A 15,293-nucleotide genomic window follows, 5' to 3' on the forward strand; every position below is an offset into this window, starting at 1 on the left:
TCTGACCCTGCCAGGATGATCCGAGCCCGTCCGGCCTGGCCCGGGACACTGCCAGGGATGGGGCAGCCACAGCTGCTCTGGGCAACGTGTGCCGGGGCCTCCCCACCCTCTGAGTAAAGAAAACCCTGTATGAAAACGGAGTAAATAAATCATGTGTGTGATACCCTCTTCACTGCCGTGTTCCAGCTGTGAGGGATCTCGTAGCTCAAATGTTTCATGTAATGAAGCAAACTCACAGAACCACAGAACGGATTGGCTTGGAAGGGACCGTAAAGCCCATCCAGTCCCACCGCCTTCCAAACCTTCCACTGTCCCAGGTGCCTCCAAGCCCCGTCCATCCCGGCCTTGGACACTTCCAGGCATCCCTGGATTTCCAAGCGAAAGGAGATGCAAGTGCACGCAAAAACCGGAATAGAGCCCAAATGTTTTGAAATTTTATTGGTTTAGACACATAGTCTGAAAAAATACTATGCATTCCCAATTGTCAATTCATATTAAACAAGCATATACATTTGGCTATGTTATTACTGATTTAAAATTAAAAAAAAAAAAGAATTACAGAAAGACTTCTGCACCTTCAGAGAGCTTTGCAACAATTTTTTTTCGTAGGAGATTGCTACAATCAATCTCATGTTCCAATAGTCCTTTGGTCATTATTTTATTTTACATAATTTCTCATTTTTACAACACATTTATCTAGGCACGCATTCTGAGCAACTTCATAACCATGGTGAGGACAGAGTGTCGCTGGAGGAGCAACAGCTTTTAAAAAAGAGCTTTTATTGTATGTCAGTCCACAAGAAAATCTCATGAGCACTTTTGAGAAAGGTGAAAAGTTAGTTCTTTACAAAAGTTTCCATAGATGATTTTTTGATATACATGCTAATATACCAAAACTGAAAAATCTTTAATTACAGTTAAGATTTTTTTTACACAAATGTATACGTTATATTTTAACCCCCTTCACTTTCAGTTGAAAATAGAATAAGCAACACTCACCAAAATACCTCATTTGTTCACTGCTTTTACTTTGCTAAAATACATAACAAAAAGCTGAAATGAAGGGCTTAAAGGGGCTCCAGATGCCTCAGAAAACATTTCATTTTGGAGCAATTCCAGGGATCTAAACCTTTTTCCCTCCCAGACTACAAGCATCTAGATCTCTTCTCTGAAAAGCTTCCCCATTTCACAGGACAAAAGGTGATGTAGAAACCACCACATGTGCAAAATACTGAAGAATGTTAATTCCAAGAAGAAACAAAGATCCAATTCTGATTTTTTTCCCCCAGAGAAAACCAAAGTGAGCTAAAATACAAAAAGTATGCCAATAGAATTGCCTCTAAATAAAATGCTTTTCCAAATTCTCTGTAAGGCATCAAGAGGTCTTTAAATAACCTACTACCATGCAAAAATAGTATATTCTTTCCCAGTTTACATTCATCTTGTAGCATTTATTTACATATAGATCAGCAGTTTGTGCTTTTAACACACATAAAATTAAAAAAAAAAAATTCCAAGTTAATTTTTTAATTCCAGAAGATCGAGTCAGATTATTTTGTTATACGTGAGAAATTTCTTATTCATGGCAAAAACGAGACTGGACTTTACTGATGCTGACAGATGCTGACTAACAGTGAGGACAGATTGCAAAATAGTACTTTATCAACACAAACTCACCGTCTCTCTCTCACCTGATGTGCATCAAGCATTTTAAACTGCAAATGTGCCTTTCAGGACAGATTATTCCATGTGTTTCCTGCCCACGTGGGGTTAAGACTCTGGTCTGGTTTCTGCTCACACTTGGTGCATCTTGGCAGAATGGTATTTTCTCTGTGCAATGCATTGAGCAAAGAACATACAAAATACATAACTAAGCAAAATGTATTTTATTCTGGTTTTTAAATATGAGAGTCTTCCAGTGATTCCAGAGGCATAGCACCAGGCTCAGGAAGAACCTCCCATGTTTAACGTGTCTGAGAATGCAGTACTCTGCAAAAAGAGTCTCTGCTCTTTAAATAAGATGAATAATAGAAACTAATTTTGCAATTAGTTATCTTGAGGGGAAAAAGAAAACCCAAAAAAACAAACAACTGGTTATTGGACAGCCCTGGGGATTATTTTTCCTTGGTGGTCACAAGAAGTGTTTTAGTTTAAGAAAGCTCGATGCAAAATAAATATTCCTAGAATTTGAAGAGAAGCAAGATTGTGCTGAGCTCATGCCTTACACTTTTCAAGTGTTAATCTCTTAGAGCACTGTTATGATTATGGCAAGAGAGAGCGACCTGCAGAGGAAAATCTGATTACACAAGAGAGTATAAAAGAGAGCTTTTAGTTTATTTATATAACTTTTCACAAGTTCTGAAAGCATTCACACTTTTGGTGTGACAACACAATTTCTCCCAGATTTTGCATCATTCTAGTGTGGCCAAGTCTGTATTTTTAATTTCTTATTCTTTCAGTGTTCATCTCTTTGGCTCTTGTGCATCTGACATTTTGCATCAAATACCAAAAGAAGAAGACAGATACATTATTCAGCATTATATATGTAAAAATAACAGCCACCTGAGCTGTAAATAAACTTACAGTGGGATCTTTTATACTTACACAGAATTTAGTTGTCCTGAAAAGCCTGCAATCACCTTAGGAAAAAAGTAAATTACATTCAAATGGTAGAAAAAGGTCAGTGAAAAAGTAGCTTTTCTCTACTTATAGGGATGACTAGGCTTTGGGTTTTTTTTATTTTAAAACCCTGTCCCATTAAAACAGACAGGAAATTGTACTGAATCTAATTCTCCATTGCTTTGGAGCTTTGTGTATGTAATGACTGTCTTTTGGCAGATACAAAAAGGAGATGAACCAGACTCCGCCGAGATAAGAATCCTTTCTGACTTGACCCAAAGAGCCAAATTTGACACAGTAATTCCCGTGCTCTGCTGACGTGGTGCACCCAAACTCCCCAGCGATGCTCTTGCTGCGTACATTGGTGAAAAATGACTGTGTGATCCCAGCAGATCTCAGATATTTCGTAGTTGCTTTGGACTGATATGAGTCATTGCACTGGAATCAAATGAGGAATCGGGCGCAAAAAGGGATTCAGACAAACACTTGCACATCTGATAAATCAAATCGCCACATTCTTTATGAGTCATTATGTTACTGCTGTGGTTTCCTTTGTATCATTTTATTCTGAAATCACTTCAATAAATCAGTTTTCGGGTAACACTAACCCATTAATTCGATTTATTTCATTTGGAAGCATGCACCGGAATTTCAGAGGGAAAATAAGAGACCGTTTAGATTAAAAATTTTAACCTTTAGCTTCAAAAGTCTACAGCGAATTCCAGTTTAAGAGAAAAAAATGTGTGCTTTCACTGTCCTAGCAAAGATCTAGCAGGCACAGCTCCATGCTAGTATGCACTGGTGCAGCAAACAGCAGCTAGTACAATACACAGATATTTAGGATCCTGTTTAGCAGAAAGAAGCCATCGACAGTCCACGTATTCAAGCAACTTGACATGACAGTCTTCTCATTGTTTTGTACCGTGCTTTGTATCAGGAGAGAGCTCTAGAGTCTGGTCCTGTTCCTTATGAGACTTTTCTGCTTTCTGATGACCACAGAAATCTAAGGTTTCATCCAGACAACTTGCTGCTTATCCCAGAGAGGCCACTGGAAGTGATGCCAGGGGGACTTGATGCTCCCAGACGTCTGGACATGGAGATGTTTTCTCAGCAGGCCTTTCTGCCACCACATCCAGGATTCTGCCATCCCGTGACACCTGGCACAGGGATGGCTAACACAGCCTTTCACCATCCCCATGGCCCTTTGGGAGCAGTATTCCTTCCCCTTCCGTGGCCAGACAAAGGATGCCCTGCACTGCTGCGCCTCAGGCTGGCCTCTTCCCAAACTCACTCTTTGTGCTAAGCCCCGTCCAGAATCACAGCTTATTCCCTGGGCTCCATTTCTTCAGCGCTGTTTCCGAGAGGGAGTTAGTCCAGCTGGACTACGCAGGATTAGCAGCGTGTAAAGTAACAAACTGGGGACTGGGAGCGTGTGGATTATCAGGAACTCCCAGCAAAAGCCGCCTCAGAGCCAGCAATGCTTTTGCAACCTTCTCAGTTTGAGCAGTTCAGGTGTCCATGAGTGCACTGGGCTGGAGGAGCCCGAGTGCAGACTCAGCATGCCATGGATAAACTGCCTTGGGATGAAAAGGAAACAGAGGGAACTCTATCCTATCGCTGCCTACCCTGTTCTTACAAGTTCAAGGTAACATTTAGATGTAATATACTAATAGGTCTATTAAGTACAAATAGCAGGAGATTCCTTCCTATTTCTATTCTGGTTAGGTCATTAATGATTAAATCAAATCAATGTCATTTATGTCCTGGAAAATATAAAAACTATCACTTCATATATAAACCAATATCCATCTTGAAGTTCCAAATCAGAGAAAATAAGACTTTCACTTTCACCATCAATCACTGATTGTTTGAGGTAGACCACATTATTGAATTATCCATAATTTTAGTTTTTAATGTATTAGGTTATATACAATCAAATATTAACAGACATACCTGAATTTTTCCCTATTTTAATTAGAAATGTTTGTAGTTATTAATAAGTTTCCATAATTTAGTCATAGATTGAAATGTCTGTATATTTTGTGGCAATTTAGCATAATTCTTAGTAGTACCCTGTGCATAGAGTAAAAAAGAAATTGTATCACACCTGATGGAAAAAAGAAGGAAAAATGTGGTTAGTGGTGAAATCCTAGAACAATGAAAGGCTCAAATATAAGATTCAGGTGCTTATCCATTTCAGCAGTGTCATTCTGGCTCTGTACTTTTTGAGTATTATTCTAATATTGCTATGAAGTCCATTACTCAGGAGATTCTCCTTCCCATGATTTCAGATGGAGATGCTTGAATATAGCTCTTCTATTTGCTTTTTGAAGTAATCTCTTAGTTCTGGTCTCTTGGCCTTTAACGTTGGTGTCAACAAACCGTTCTGTACCGAGAACATATCAGAGTGAATGTAAATGGCTTTGACCTAAAATAAAAAAGGGACACATTTATAGTGAAGGCTCAGGCACCACACTGGATAAGTGTAACTTTTTATGCTGTGCTTCCCTCCGGCGGCGCCTGGAGTCCAGGGCACTCTACCCCAGGATTTCCCTCCCCTGCCCACAGAAGGGAGCTCTCCAAGAAAACGAGCACATAAACCTCTTTTCTGTACGAAACCAAGGCCAGAGCAGAGCGAGGCAGCACAGGAGGGACAGTGGCACCATATGGGATGTCGTCCCTGCAGGTTCACACAGCCCAAGGGCGATGGGGGAGCGGGCAAGGACAGGGAGCTGTGCCAGGGAACATCACCTTAACCCCGCTGCAGGAGTAAGCAGCACCGATTCAGTCTTGCAAAATTATCGTGAAGCTTTGAAGGCTGGCAGTGTGTGCATGATGATGATGATGTTTGAAGAGGATTTTAGCTAATTACAGCAATATAAAATCCCCCAGCCTGTGCAAACAGCATTTCACAAGGCTGCCCTTGTTGGAGGCGGTGGCTCCGAGCACAGCGGGGAGCCTGGCAGCACAGATGGGAGCGAGCTTTTCCTTCCCCTGCTGGTGTGGGAGAAAGCAGACAACTGCTGCCTGACTGGTCATAGTCCACTGATTTAAGACAAAATTCCCCAGCCATCTGCTGCTTTTGTGATTCCCCAAGTCAGACTGCTTTGCAGTTTGCTCGGCTGGGAGTTGCAGGAATATATAGGCTGCAAATCCATTTTCTGTTCCCATTCCTCCCCCCGTGACATCCTTCGTGAAATCAGAATCCATGCTATTAATGCTCCCCCCACTTGCTGCACCAGCTTTCAGAGCCTGGAAGCTGATGGTTTTAGAAGCCAGAGTTGTCATTTCCAAGACAGAGATCCAGGTGCAGATGAGGACAGGGATGATAAAGAGTATCCCACACAAGCAGGGGATCCCATCCCACAGGAACATCAGCTACAATATCTGACTCAAAGTTTGATTTTAAGATCACATATTGCAAGAGAGATGAAGTTTTGAAGCTGTTTAGTTTTGACAATTAAAACATGTATTTTTTTATTCTAACCTATTATTATTTTATTCTAGTTTTTAGAAAGATGGCAAGGCTTTCCTTCTACTTCATACTTTACTAATTGCAAACTGCTGGTAGAATTGATTACTTGAGAATATTTCATACTGTGAAAACCATGGCAAAGGCAAACCAGACTTACTAGCACAGACAATTATGAGCATTATAAACTGTGCTTTATATCAAATTTTTAAAAATTAATTTCTTTTGGCTATCCTTTCATTTGCATAGGTAACTGAGAAATGAAGAATAACAGGGTTATGTTTAACGATGCTTCTGCTCCACTCCAATGTGGTGAATTACTCATTAGAATTATCACCCAGAAACAGTGTAAACAAAAGAAAAAGGGCCCTTGCTAATTATATGTAACAATTAAGACGTTCATTATTTTAACAGAAATAAGCCTTTGACGTTTTAAAATGGGGTGGATAATTTTGCTGTGGTTTTAATGCTGTGTAATCCACAGCTGATTTCAGATCTCTCCTGAGGTGTTTGTAGCTCTGTTGCAGAAGTACTTACAGAAGCACCCGGAAAGAATTAGTGCCCAGACTGAAAATAAAGAAACCAGAAGCATTCTGAGGTCAGGTATAAGACTGGTAATTAGTGACCCAGTTTCTAACAGAGCTTTCAGTGGCAGAAGAGTCAGACTCCTGCAGATGTTTATCTTGACCTCTGGTTGTCAGTCTGGAGATTATCCATGTCCCTGACTTAGATTTTGACCTCTGCACCCAAAATTTTCATTCAAAACTTTAATTCAAATTTCAAGCACGACTGGGAGGCAGAATCACAGCATATACATTTTTTCAAAGGAACAAGTGTAACTTGCCAGCAATAAAGCTTTTTCTAAAAACATCGTGTGCAGCTGCAACAAGTAATAAATGCTGACAAATTCCCCTTCCATACAAACAAATTGCCTGTCTGACCCCACTGAGTGATGTGTTAATTGTTTCATTTTACCTGCTCAAAGGAGTGGAGCCCACTCTCCTTCCCCAACCGTACCATGTCTTCCATTATTGCTTGCTTCAGTTCCTGGGTTAAAACACAGAAATTCCTCATGAATTATCAGAGTCAACCTTGCATGCAATTATTGCTCATTGTTCATCCTATTGTTCACTGTTTATTCATTGTTGATTCTATGATTCATCAAAAAACATGTTTCTGAGTAAAGTTCAAGTGCTTTATTGAGAGTTAATACATAACTAACAAATATTCTATTAATGAAGAGTACAAACATTAAAGAACTTGTGTGGTGATATTATGTCTCCTTGGTATGAAAGGTAAAGTTCTATTGTCAAACCAGCTATGTGACATAGCTGTTTAATTTACAGTGCTTCAGCCATCTGCCAAACTGTGCTGCACAATCACTGCCCACAGACACCAGTGGGATGGTTCAGTGGTATCAGGGTTCACTGATGTGACCCAATGCAGTTACTCAGCATTATAGAACACGTATAAATAAGGCTGGGATCCTTGTCATGGGATCACACAATGCCCTGGGGTGGAAGGGACTCACAGGGACCATCGAGTCCAACTCTCAGCCCTGCACAGGACAGCCCTAAGAATCCCACCCTGTGCCTGAGAGCACTGTCCAAGCAACATTTCTTGAGCTCTGTCAGCCTTGGTGCTGTGACCACGTCCTGGGGAGCCTGTTCAGTGCCCAACCACCCCCTGGGTGAAGACTCTTTACCCAACATCCAACCTAAACCTCCCCTGACACAGCTTCATGCTGCTCCCTCAGGTCCTGTCACCGGTCACAGAGAAGACCCATGACAGGTCTTATTCAGACACAGTATTGTGTACACATAATGCTGGAGCGAAAAAAAGTCTGCCCTGCAGACACAAACCTTATTTTTACAGAGTTCTGCATATGTTCCATCAAACCCTCTTTTCTTTGCCCAGCCTGGCATAACTTCAGAATCAGGCACCACAATTCCCACCAGGAAGGCCTGCAGGGGAAGGAGAAGGAGAGTTGCAGGCAAAAGCTGAACCACATTCAAGTGAATACACAAGTCCAGTGAATTTCTGTGTGTTTATCACTTTGTGTTTAATTATGTCAATAATTTGCTAACATGCCACAGTGGAGCATATTTTGATGTCTGTGCCTTTTTCTCAGAAAAAAGTGTTCTCTGTCACTGTTCCTGCATTTGGCAACAATTTTAACACCCTCAGTTGGGTTTGTGTTGTGCTTGGACATTAATACCTCCTGTTTTTCAGAGGCACAAGCTAGAGCAGAACATAGCCCCTGTCATTTATATACCTGCAGTTCACAGCCCTGCAAGTCCCAGGCAAACTCTGATGCCAAGGGAAAGCTCATGTTTGTGGGCAGTGAATGCAGAGATGAATTGCATGGTTTCAGCAGCTGTCCATGTGTGTATAAATGTGCAAATAAACGGGACAGGGTTGGTCAGAATGAGCAGGTAGTGGTGGGAGGGCAGCAGTGGCTTTGCCTTGGCCTGGCTCACCGCAGGCACAGTGGCAAAGGACAGCATTAGAGACCCAAAGGGTGACACCAAAGCCAATTTAAAGGCTTGATCTTTGGCCACAGCCTGCTCCAAGCTGCTCAGGGTCACACCAGCAGCGCAGCTCCTGCCTGGCTGGCAGCCAGCTCCAGAGCAGGATGGAGACACTGTGGTGTGATCCACTCACACTTTCCCCTCGTTCATGCCCAGCTCCCCATCTTCTGTCTACAAAGAGAAAAGTAAGATCTTCTGAAGACTTGTTTCTTACCTGCAGGCTGTCTCCATGGACATAGATCTGGGCAACAGGGTCGCTGCGGATGTAGATATTCTCTATCTTCTCCGGTGCAATATATTCTCCCTGAGCAAGTTTAAATATGTGCTTTTTCCGGTCAATAATTTTAAGAGTCCCGTTCTGTCAGGAGAAAGAAATGAGAATTCCCAGAGAAGTTATTTAACCATCGAGACCCAGCAAGCAGCCTGGCTTTAACAGAGCTTTCCACTGCCTGTTGCGCTTTCAAACACTCCACTGACACATCGAGCTTACCCTGCCAAATATAAACTTAATCCTTTGCAAAGATAAATCTGCTTGGGAATTTAAGTTCAGTCCTTGAAAATTTACATGGGATAACAGAATGGCCATGAGAACTCAGTGTGTGACCCGTACGCACAGGTAACCATTTCCCAATGTCTCCCGTGTGCAGCCAGCCCTCCTGGTCCAGCGCCTCTGTCGTCTTCTCTTCATCTTTCAAGTAACCCTTGAACACATTGGGTCCTTTCACACAGATCTGAAAAAGAGCCAGGGGTGATGACAAATTAATTTCTTACTCTGCTGTAAATACAAATTAAGCAGTAACTCACAAGAATTGAAATATTTTAATCGCTGTGCTCCATGAAATTAAAATAGGTTGGGTTATAAAAATACCTGTGCATTTTTTTCCCAAGCTAATGGTAATATGAACTAGGGTTTACAAAACCGATTTGCTTGAAGTTGATTTGCATTCAATTTGCAATTAAAAATAACAAGGTTATTTCAATAAGTTGAATTTTTGTGCAGTATAGAAATAACAGCAATGTAGAAATCATAGCAATTCAGCTCTTTTTAGCTGAACTAATTAATTCAGTCTTAACTGTTCAAGGAATCAGGCTGGAAGTACTGTCACAGCTCCTTTTTAATTAATGCTTTGCTGCTCTGTTGCTAAATTGCCTTTTTCCTTTCCTGATTGTAATATGTAACACATCAGCAACCATGCACCTTACAAAGGTCAAACGCTTCTATAACTACATAACTACTTCATACAGTGTTAACTAATGAGAATTTGATATAAAAATGTGATTTGCTACCTCTCCTTCTCCTTTGGAAGCAAAATAATTCAGTTCTTCCACATCCTTCAATCTGATTAAGTTACAGGGCAAAGGGGCTCCTACATGACCTGGAAATCAAAGTTATCAAGTCACTTGTCATCTCTCCTATAAACAATAATTAGCATTTTATTATTAGTTACTTGCATAGTTGTAGATATACTGGGTGTTCTTGCAGGAGCTGTGTCTGTGTGCAGAAATAATTTCCTCAATTAAGGTTTTGCACTATTAAGACTAAATACCCAAACCTCCTCTTTGGACATAGAACCTATTTTCAAATATCACTGAATGGTTTGGGTTGGAAAGGATCTTAAAACTCATCTTGTTCCAGCCCCCCTGTAATGGGCAGGAACACCTTCCCCTGGCCCAGGTCTCTCCAAGCCCCATCCAACCTGGCCTTGATGTCCAGAGTTTTCTAAAGAAATGTGCATTTCTTTTATTTCTGTGAATGGTGCAAGAAAATCATTACCTGATGTCCAGTCACCTGGAGTTGTAAAGGTGCATCCAGCTGTGCATTCTGTTTGGCCATAACCTTCATAAACCTGACAAAGAGATGGGTATCTTTAAAAGGGCACAGAAAATTTCTCATTTACGGGCTGAACTCCCAAGCACTGCCTTGTGGCACAGCCCTGGGAGCTGATCCTGCAGCTGCAATGCAGGGGTGCACATCTCCCACAGGGACACTGTCCCTGGCTCCTACTGGGTACAACATTTCATTTCCAGGACTGGAAATGACCATGGCTCTGTAGAGCTGAAAATAGTGAGAAGACAAGGTAAACACTTAGCCTTTGAGTCAAGAAATATGCTGCTCTATGAAAGGAATTTATTAGCGGGGAAAAAAGGTATTTTTGTGGGACATTTTGAAAATACGCCTTCTTATTTTTTTTCCTGCCTAACTTTAGGCTCTTGAATGAGACCTTTTAGTTGCCCTGGGCTTCCTAATCACAGAGAAATAATGCAGTGGACATCTTAAGTGGGTTAGACTGATGTCTGAAGATTATCTCTCTCCATTTATACAGAGAATAAAACTCTTGTACTGATGTTCCCAGCACAGACACATTTAATTGCACACACTCAGTTCAGCACTGAGAGGCAGGTGGGATGAGCTTCTGGGGTTTCTCTGGGAGGTGCCCACAGCAAAGGCAGCTCTTCCCTGCTGCTCCCAGCACAGCCCCCCAAGGGCTCTGTGGCCACCCCAGCCCTGCTGCAGCTGTTGGATCCATCCTGGCACAGCTGCCCTAAATGGAGTTCTGGGAGTCTAACCCCTCTCCTCTCTCAAATCCCATGTTTTCTCACTAGCAGTGGATGAACAGCCCCGAGGAGCCCCCCGAGCCCACCTGGCATCCGAGGGCGGCGCGGAGGAAGCCCAGGACAGTGGGAGAGGCAGGGGCAGCTCCTGTCACTATCATGCGGACACAGCCCCCCAGACTGGCCTGTTTGGGAGCAAAAGAAAAGCATCAGAAGCTCCTACAGATGGCAAAACCAGCAGCAAGGTGAGCATTGCTTACACAGAGCTTGCACAAAGTGCCCTCTCTAGGACAGACGTGGAAGGTTCCCTGCCCATGGCAGGGGTTGGAATGAGATGATTTTCGAGGTCTCTTCCAACCAAACCATTCTGTGATTCTGTGATGTGGAAATACAGACTGGCTCTGAAGCTTTCCTCAGGGATAAACCCCCATTCAGTGTGCAGAGGAAGGAGTCCCCAGATCCCTGGCAGGACAAGCTGCACAGCCTCAGCTCCTGTGGCTGCTGTGCCTGGGCAGGCTGCAGACCTGGCTCTGGGAACTGCTGGGAAAAAGCAGACTCTTCCCCCATCCAGTTTTCTTTGCTTATTTACACCTCACTGGTTTTAATGAATTGCCTCTCAAATAATGCTGTCCCTTTTTTAAGGCAGATGACCTTCAAATATTTCTGGAGGGTATTACATCAATTCCTGTGTCCCATTTTACTTCTTTCTCCTCCCCCTTCATTTCCTTTTCCTTATTCTAAAAGTGAAAAAGAAAACCCAGCACAAAAGCAAACAACTGCTGACTGAGCCTGCCCGTCTCGCCAGCCCCTGCATCAATATGCAGCCTGGCTTGCTCCTGGCTGGGTGAACTCTGCTATCTTTGCACACTGAGGACAACTAATCCACAGACCACAAATACAGGCAGTTTCTTTAGTTAAAAATAAAGTGGAGTGTCTCCATATAAGTTATCCAATTAAAAAATGAAGTAACCAGAGCCTCCTGGAGTAGTACAGAGCCCAAAAGACCTGGTTTAAAGGCAATTTAATATTTTTTTTTAACTGAGACGTGTGGCACACAGCAGGGCATTCTGATTTCTTTCCTCTCTTGCTAAACTATGACTCTTGTGTGCATTTTGCTTTACACCCTTATTCTTGTTTTCCGAGGAAAAAAAACCAGATTTGAACATGCCCAATTGAAACCCAACCCTAAATCTAATCCTATCTGTAGAGAAACTTTGGAGCAACATCTCTTTGATCTTCATGACCTTCCTGAATTTCATTCCTGGAATAGATTTGACACAATCCTCTCCCTGCCTGTCACTGGGCATGAGTGAGGAGAAACCATTCACCACAGGCATGGGCAGAGCCTGGGGTGGGTGTCCTGTGCCCCCAAGGCAGAGCACCCGAGCAACAAAGGGGGTGACAGCTACCCTGGTGTCGATCCTTCTTCTGGGCAACTTCACCTGGCAGAGGGAAGTGCCTCCACACAGCATCACATCCCTCCGTGGAGCCTGAGCAGGGGCACAGCTTGGATCTGAGAGCTGCAAAAGATTTTTGGCACTATTCCATAAATAAGTGGTTTCCTGGTGCTGCTGAAGAGGGATGTGGCAAAAGCCATCCTGGTCTGCCTTGTGTTTCTCCATTCCCCTCTGGAAAGCTATCCCTAAGAGAACTGAAATATTGACGTTGTGCATGGTGTTTAAAAATTAAAACATAAATAAAAACACCTGGGGAAACTTCATGGAACAACAAACTGTGTTCTGTTTCCTTCTTCTGTTCAATTTTCCAGTCTGCTCTTTGCTGGTGAGTAGCAATTGCCCAAAGTTCATCACCAGGCACGTGGACCACGCTGACTTCAGGGAGTCACAGAATCATAGAATTGCTAAGGTTGGAAAAGATCTCTGAGATCAACTGTCCAAATGTCAACCCAGCACCATCACTACTAAACCATGTCCTCAAGTGCCATATCCACACATTTTCTGAACACTTTCAGGGATGGTGACTCCACCACTGCCCTGGGCAGTGTTCAATGCTTGAAAACCCTTCCTATGAGGAAACTTTTCCTAATATCTAAATGTCCCTTGGCAGAAAACCAGTCACTGCTAGAAGAAGCAACAGTTCTTTGACTTCAGACTCACTTCTTAAATCACTCACCTGTATTTTATTAAAGAAAAGTTTATCCCACAAACTGTCATTCCTGATGATGCCGTTTCGAACTTCCGCCTTTTTCCGTCTGGCAGCAAATTCCAGGATCCAGCGCTTGAGGGACGTGTCAGCCTGGCTGAAGATCTGCAGGAGCGTGGGGTGAGAGAGCACATCAGCAGCTGTTCTGCCCACTGCAGCCACCCAGCCAGGGGTACAGCTGCATTTGCAGCACAGCTGAACAAGGCCACCCCGGGCTTTGGTAGTGGGGGAGAAGGAGCGGCGTGTTCCACTCCATTCCCTGCTGTACGTGCTGTTCCTTTGGGGAAAAAAGGCAGGATGGTGGTGCAGGTTTTGACTAGACTGAGAGGGCTGCTATTTCTATATGATTTCCATGATAGGATTCAGTGAAGTCATGCAATTTAAACAACAGGGAATGAGCAATGTGAACACTGGAGCAGGTCTCAGTGCTGCCTGGTGCTGTGATGGGGCTGCACTTACCTAAGCTTAATCAGGCACCTGCACAAACTACACCTCAACAAACAAGAAATCCTCAGTGCCCATCCCTCTAATGAGGCACCAGACCCCCTGACCCAACAGTCCTGACCTTGGGGAAAAATTAAATCGGTAGCTTGTGCTTAAGCTCGTCTTTAGAGGATAAGTCTTCTGAGGAATAAATATTCCCAGCTCATCAGATTTAGCCTGATGACCAGACGTGCCTGTTTTAAATACCTTGCAATACCTTTACCTCAGTTTTAAGGATTTCTAAATCCAAAAGCCACCCTCATATTTACACTACCTAAATCCTCATAGGCTTTTTGAAGTTACTGATTTTCTGCTGCCACCAGAAAGAGAAACTCAAGTTGCAAAACTGGTTGAAGGGCACAAAAAGTCCTTGTGCAGCCAGGTTTGACTGATGTTTCTGTGATGAACAAATCCCTTGTGTCTAGAAATGTCACTGGTAAGCTCAGTGAGAACAGGGAATGATGCTAAAAGAGAGGGATTTCATATTCACACAGCTGTGTCTGGAGCCTGTGTAAATCGTCATAATTCAGACTCAGAGATTGGAGGAGCTGTGTCATTTACACAGCATGAGAATGTGTTTGCAGGAAGGCAGAAATAGCGTAATCTGCTTGGGAAAACTCCATGACTAAGGGAATTCTTCCACATAAGTACTGTACTGAAGGGACATCAAACTTCATTCCTCCAAGAAGAGCCCACCCAACAGACTCACCTTGTCGTACATCCTGTTGAGCAGGCGCGGCACGACGGGGAAGATGGTGGGACGCAGGGCCTTCATGTCGTCGGACAGGAGACGGATGTCCCCCTGGAAGAACCCGATCCGCCCTCCGTGGCAGTACACTACAGACTGAGGGGGAGGAAAAGGGACACATGGAACCCCTCTGCTTTTACTTCCCACAGCATCCCTCCCAGGCACATCCCTCCCTTCTTGAAATTCTGCTCTCCAGTACAGCAGAAACGGGGCTTTAGAAATACACGGAGAAGTAACAATGACTTTTGCACTGAACAGAAATATTTGGACCGTTCTGGGCACTTTTCAGTACTGGCAATTCGGCATCCACCAAATTGGCCACTTGTTCTGGAAGAGCAAGGAATCAAAGCTTTCCCTTCATCCCATGCATACAGGGATGGAGAAGTCCCGGTTGTGGTCAGATTCTAGGTCAAAAGTCCCCCAGCCCTCCCACAGCAGCTCACAGCACGAGGACCCATTGTCAATACAGAAATGTACACTAAGAAACATCACCAAACACTGAGCAGCAGCCGATTTTTAGAGGTTAATACTTTAGTTTTGTTTAAATACAACAGTACAGACTACGTTAGCAATACAGTGCTGATCCTGTACCCAGAAAGAGAAGCCCACTTCACAAAAGGTGCTTGACTTGTACAGCAGCTACAAATCCAGAAGTTTTGTACTTGGAAAGGAAGCAGGATGTTTTAATTGGATCAGAATGGAGCTGGATGTGTGGGATGGGGCA

The 15,293-nt window shown here is 43.2% G+C and overlaps 1 protein-coding gene across 6 annotated transcripts in view; it reads right to left on the bottom strand.

Annotated features, from left to right (window-relative positions):
- Positions 1–412: 412 nt before the first annotated feature.
- Positions 413–15,293, bottom strand: part of ACSL6 (acyl-CoA synthetase long chain family member 6) — a 53,536-nt gene continuing 38,655 nt past the window's right edge. For all 6 annotated transcript variants that reach the window (XM_027643107.1, XM_027643105.1, XM_027643106.1 and 3 more), the window contains 10 exons: positions 14,531–14,665; positions 13,309–13,443; positions 11,265–11,360; positions 10,397–10,469; positions 9,910–9,998; positions 9,237–9,353; positions 8,837–8,980; positions 7,954–8,055; positions 7,067–7,138; positions 413–5,047 (listed from right to left, as the gene is read on the bottom strand). In XM_027643107.1, coding sequence (XP_027498908.1) covers positions 4,907–5,047; positions 7,067–7,138; positions 7,954–8,055; positions 8,837–8,980; positions 9,237–9,353; positions 9,910–9,998; positions 10,397–10,469; positions 11,265–11,360; positions 13,309–13,443; positions 14,531–14,665 — 1,104 coding nt within the window. In that variant the 3' untranslated portion in view covers positions 413–4,906. The remainder of the gene's footprint in view (positions 5,048–7,066; positions 7,139–7,953; positions 8,056–8,836; positions 8,981–9,236; positions 9,354–9,909; positions 9,999–10,396; positions 10,470–11,264; positions 11,361–13,308; positions 13,444–14,530; positions 14,666–15,293) is intronic.

The sequence above is a fragment of the Corapipo altera genome, unplaced genomic scaffold (genome assembly GCF_003945725.1).
Source record: "Corapipo altera isolate COAL_440 unplaced genomic scaffold, ASM394572v1 75, whole genome shotgun sequence".
In the NCBI taxonomy this organism is placed as follows: domain Eukaryota; kingdom Metazoa; phylum Chordata; class Aves; order Passeriformes; family Pipridae; genus Corapipo; species Corapipo altera.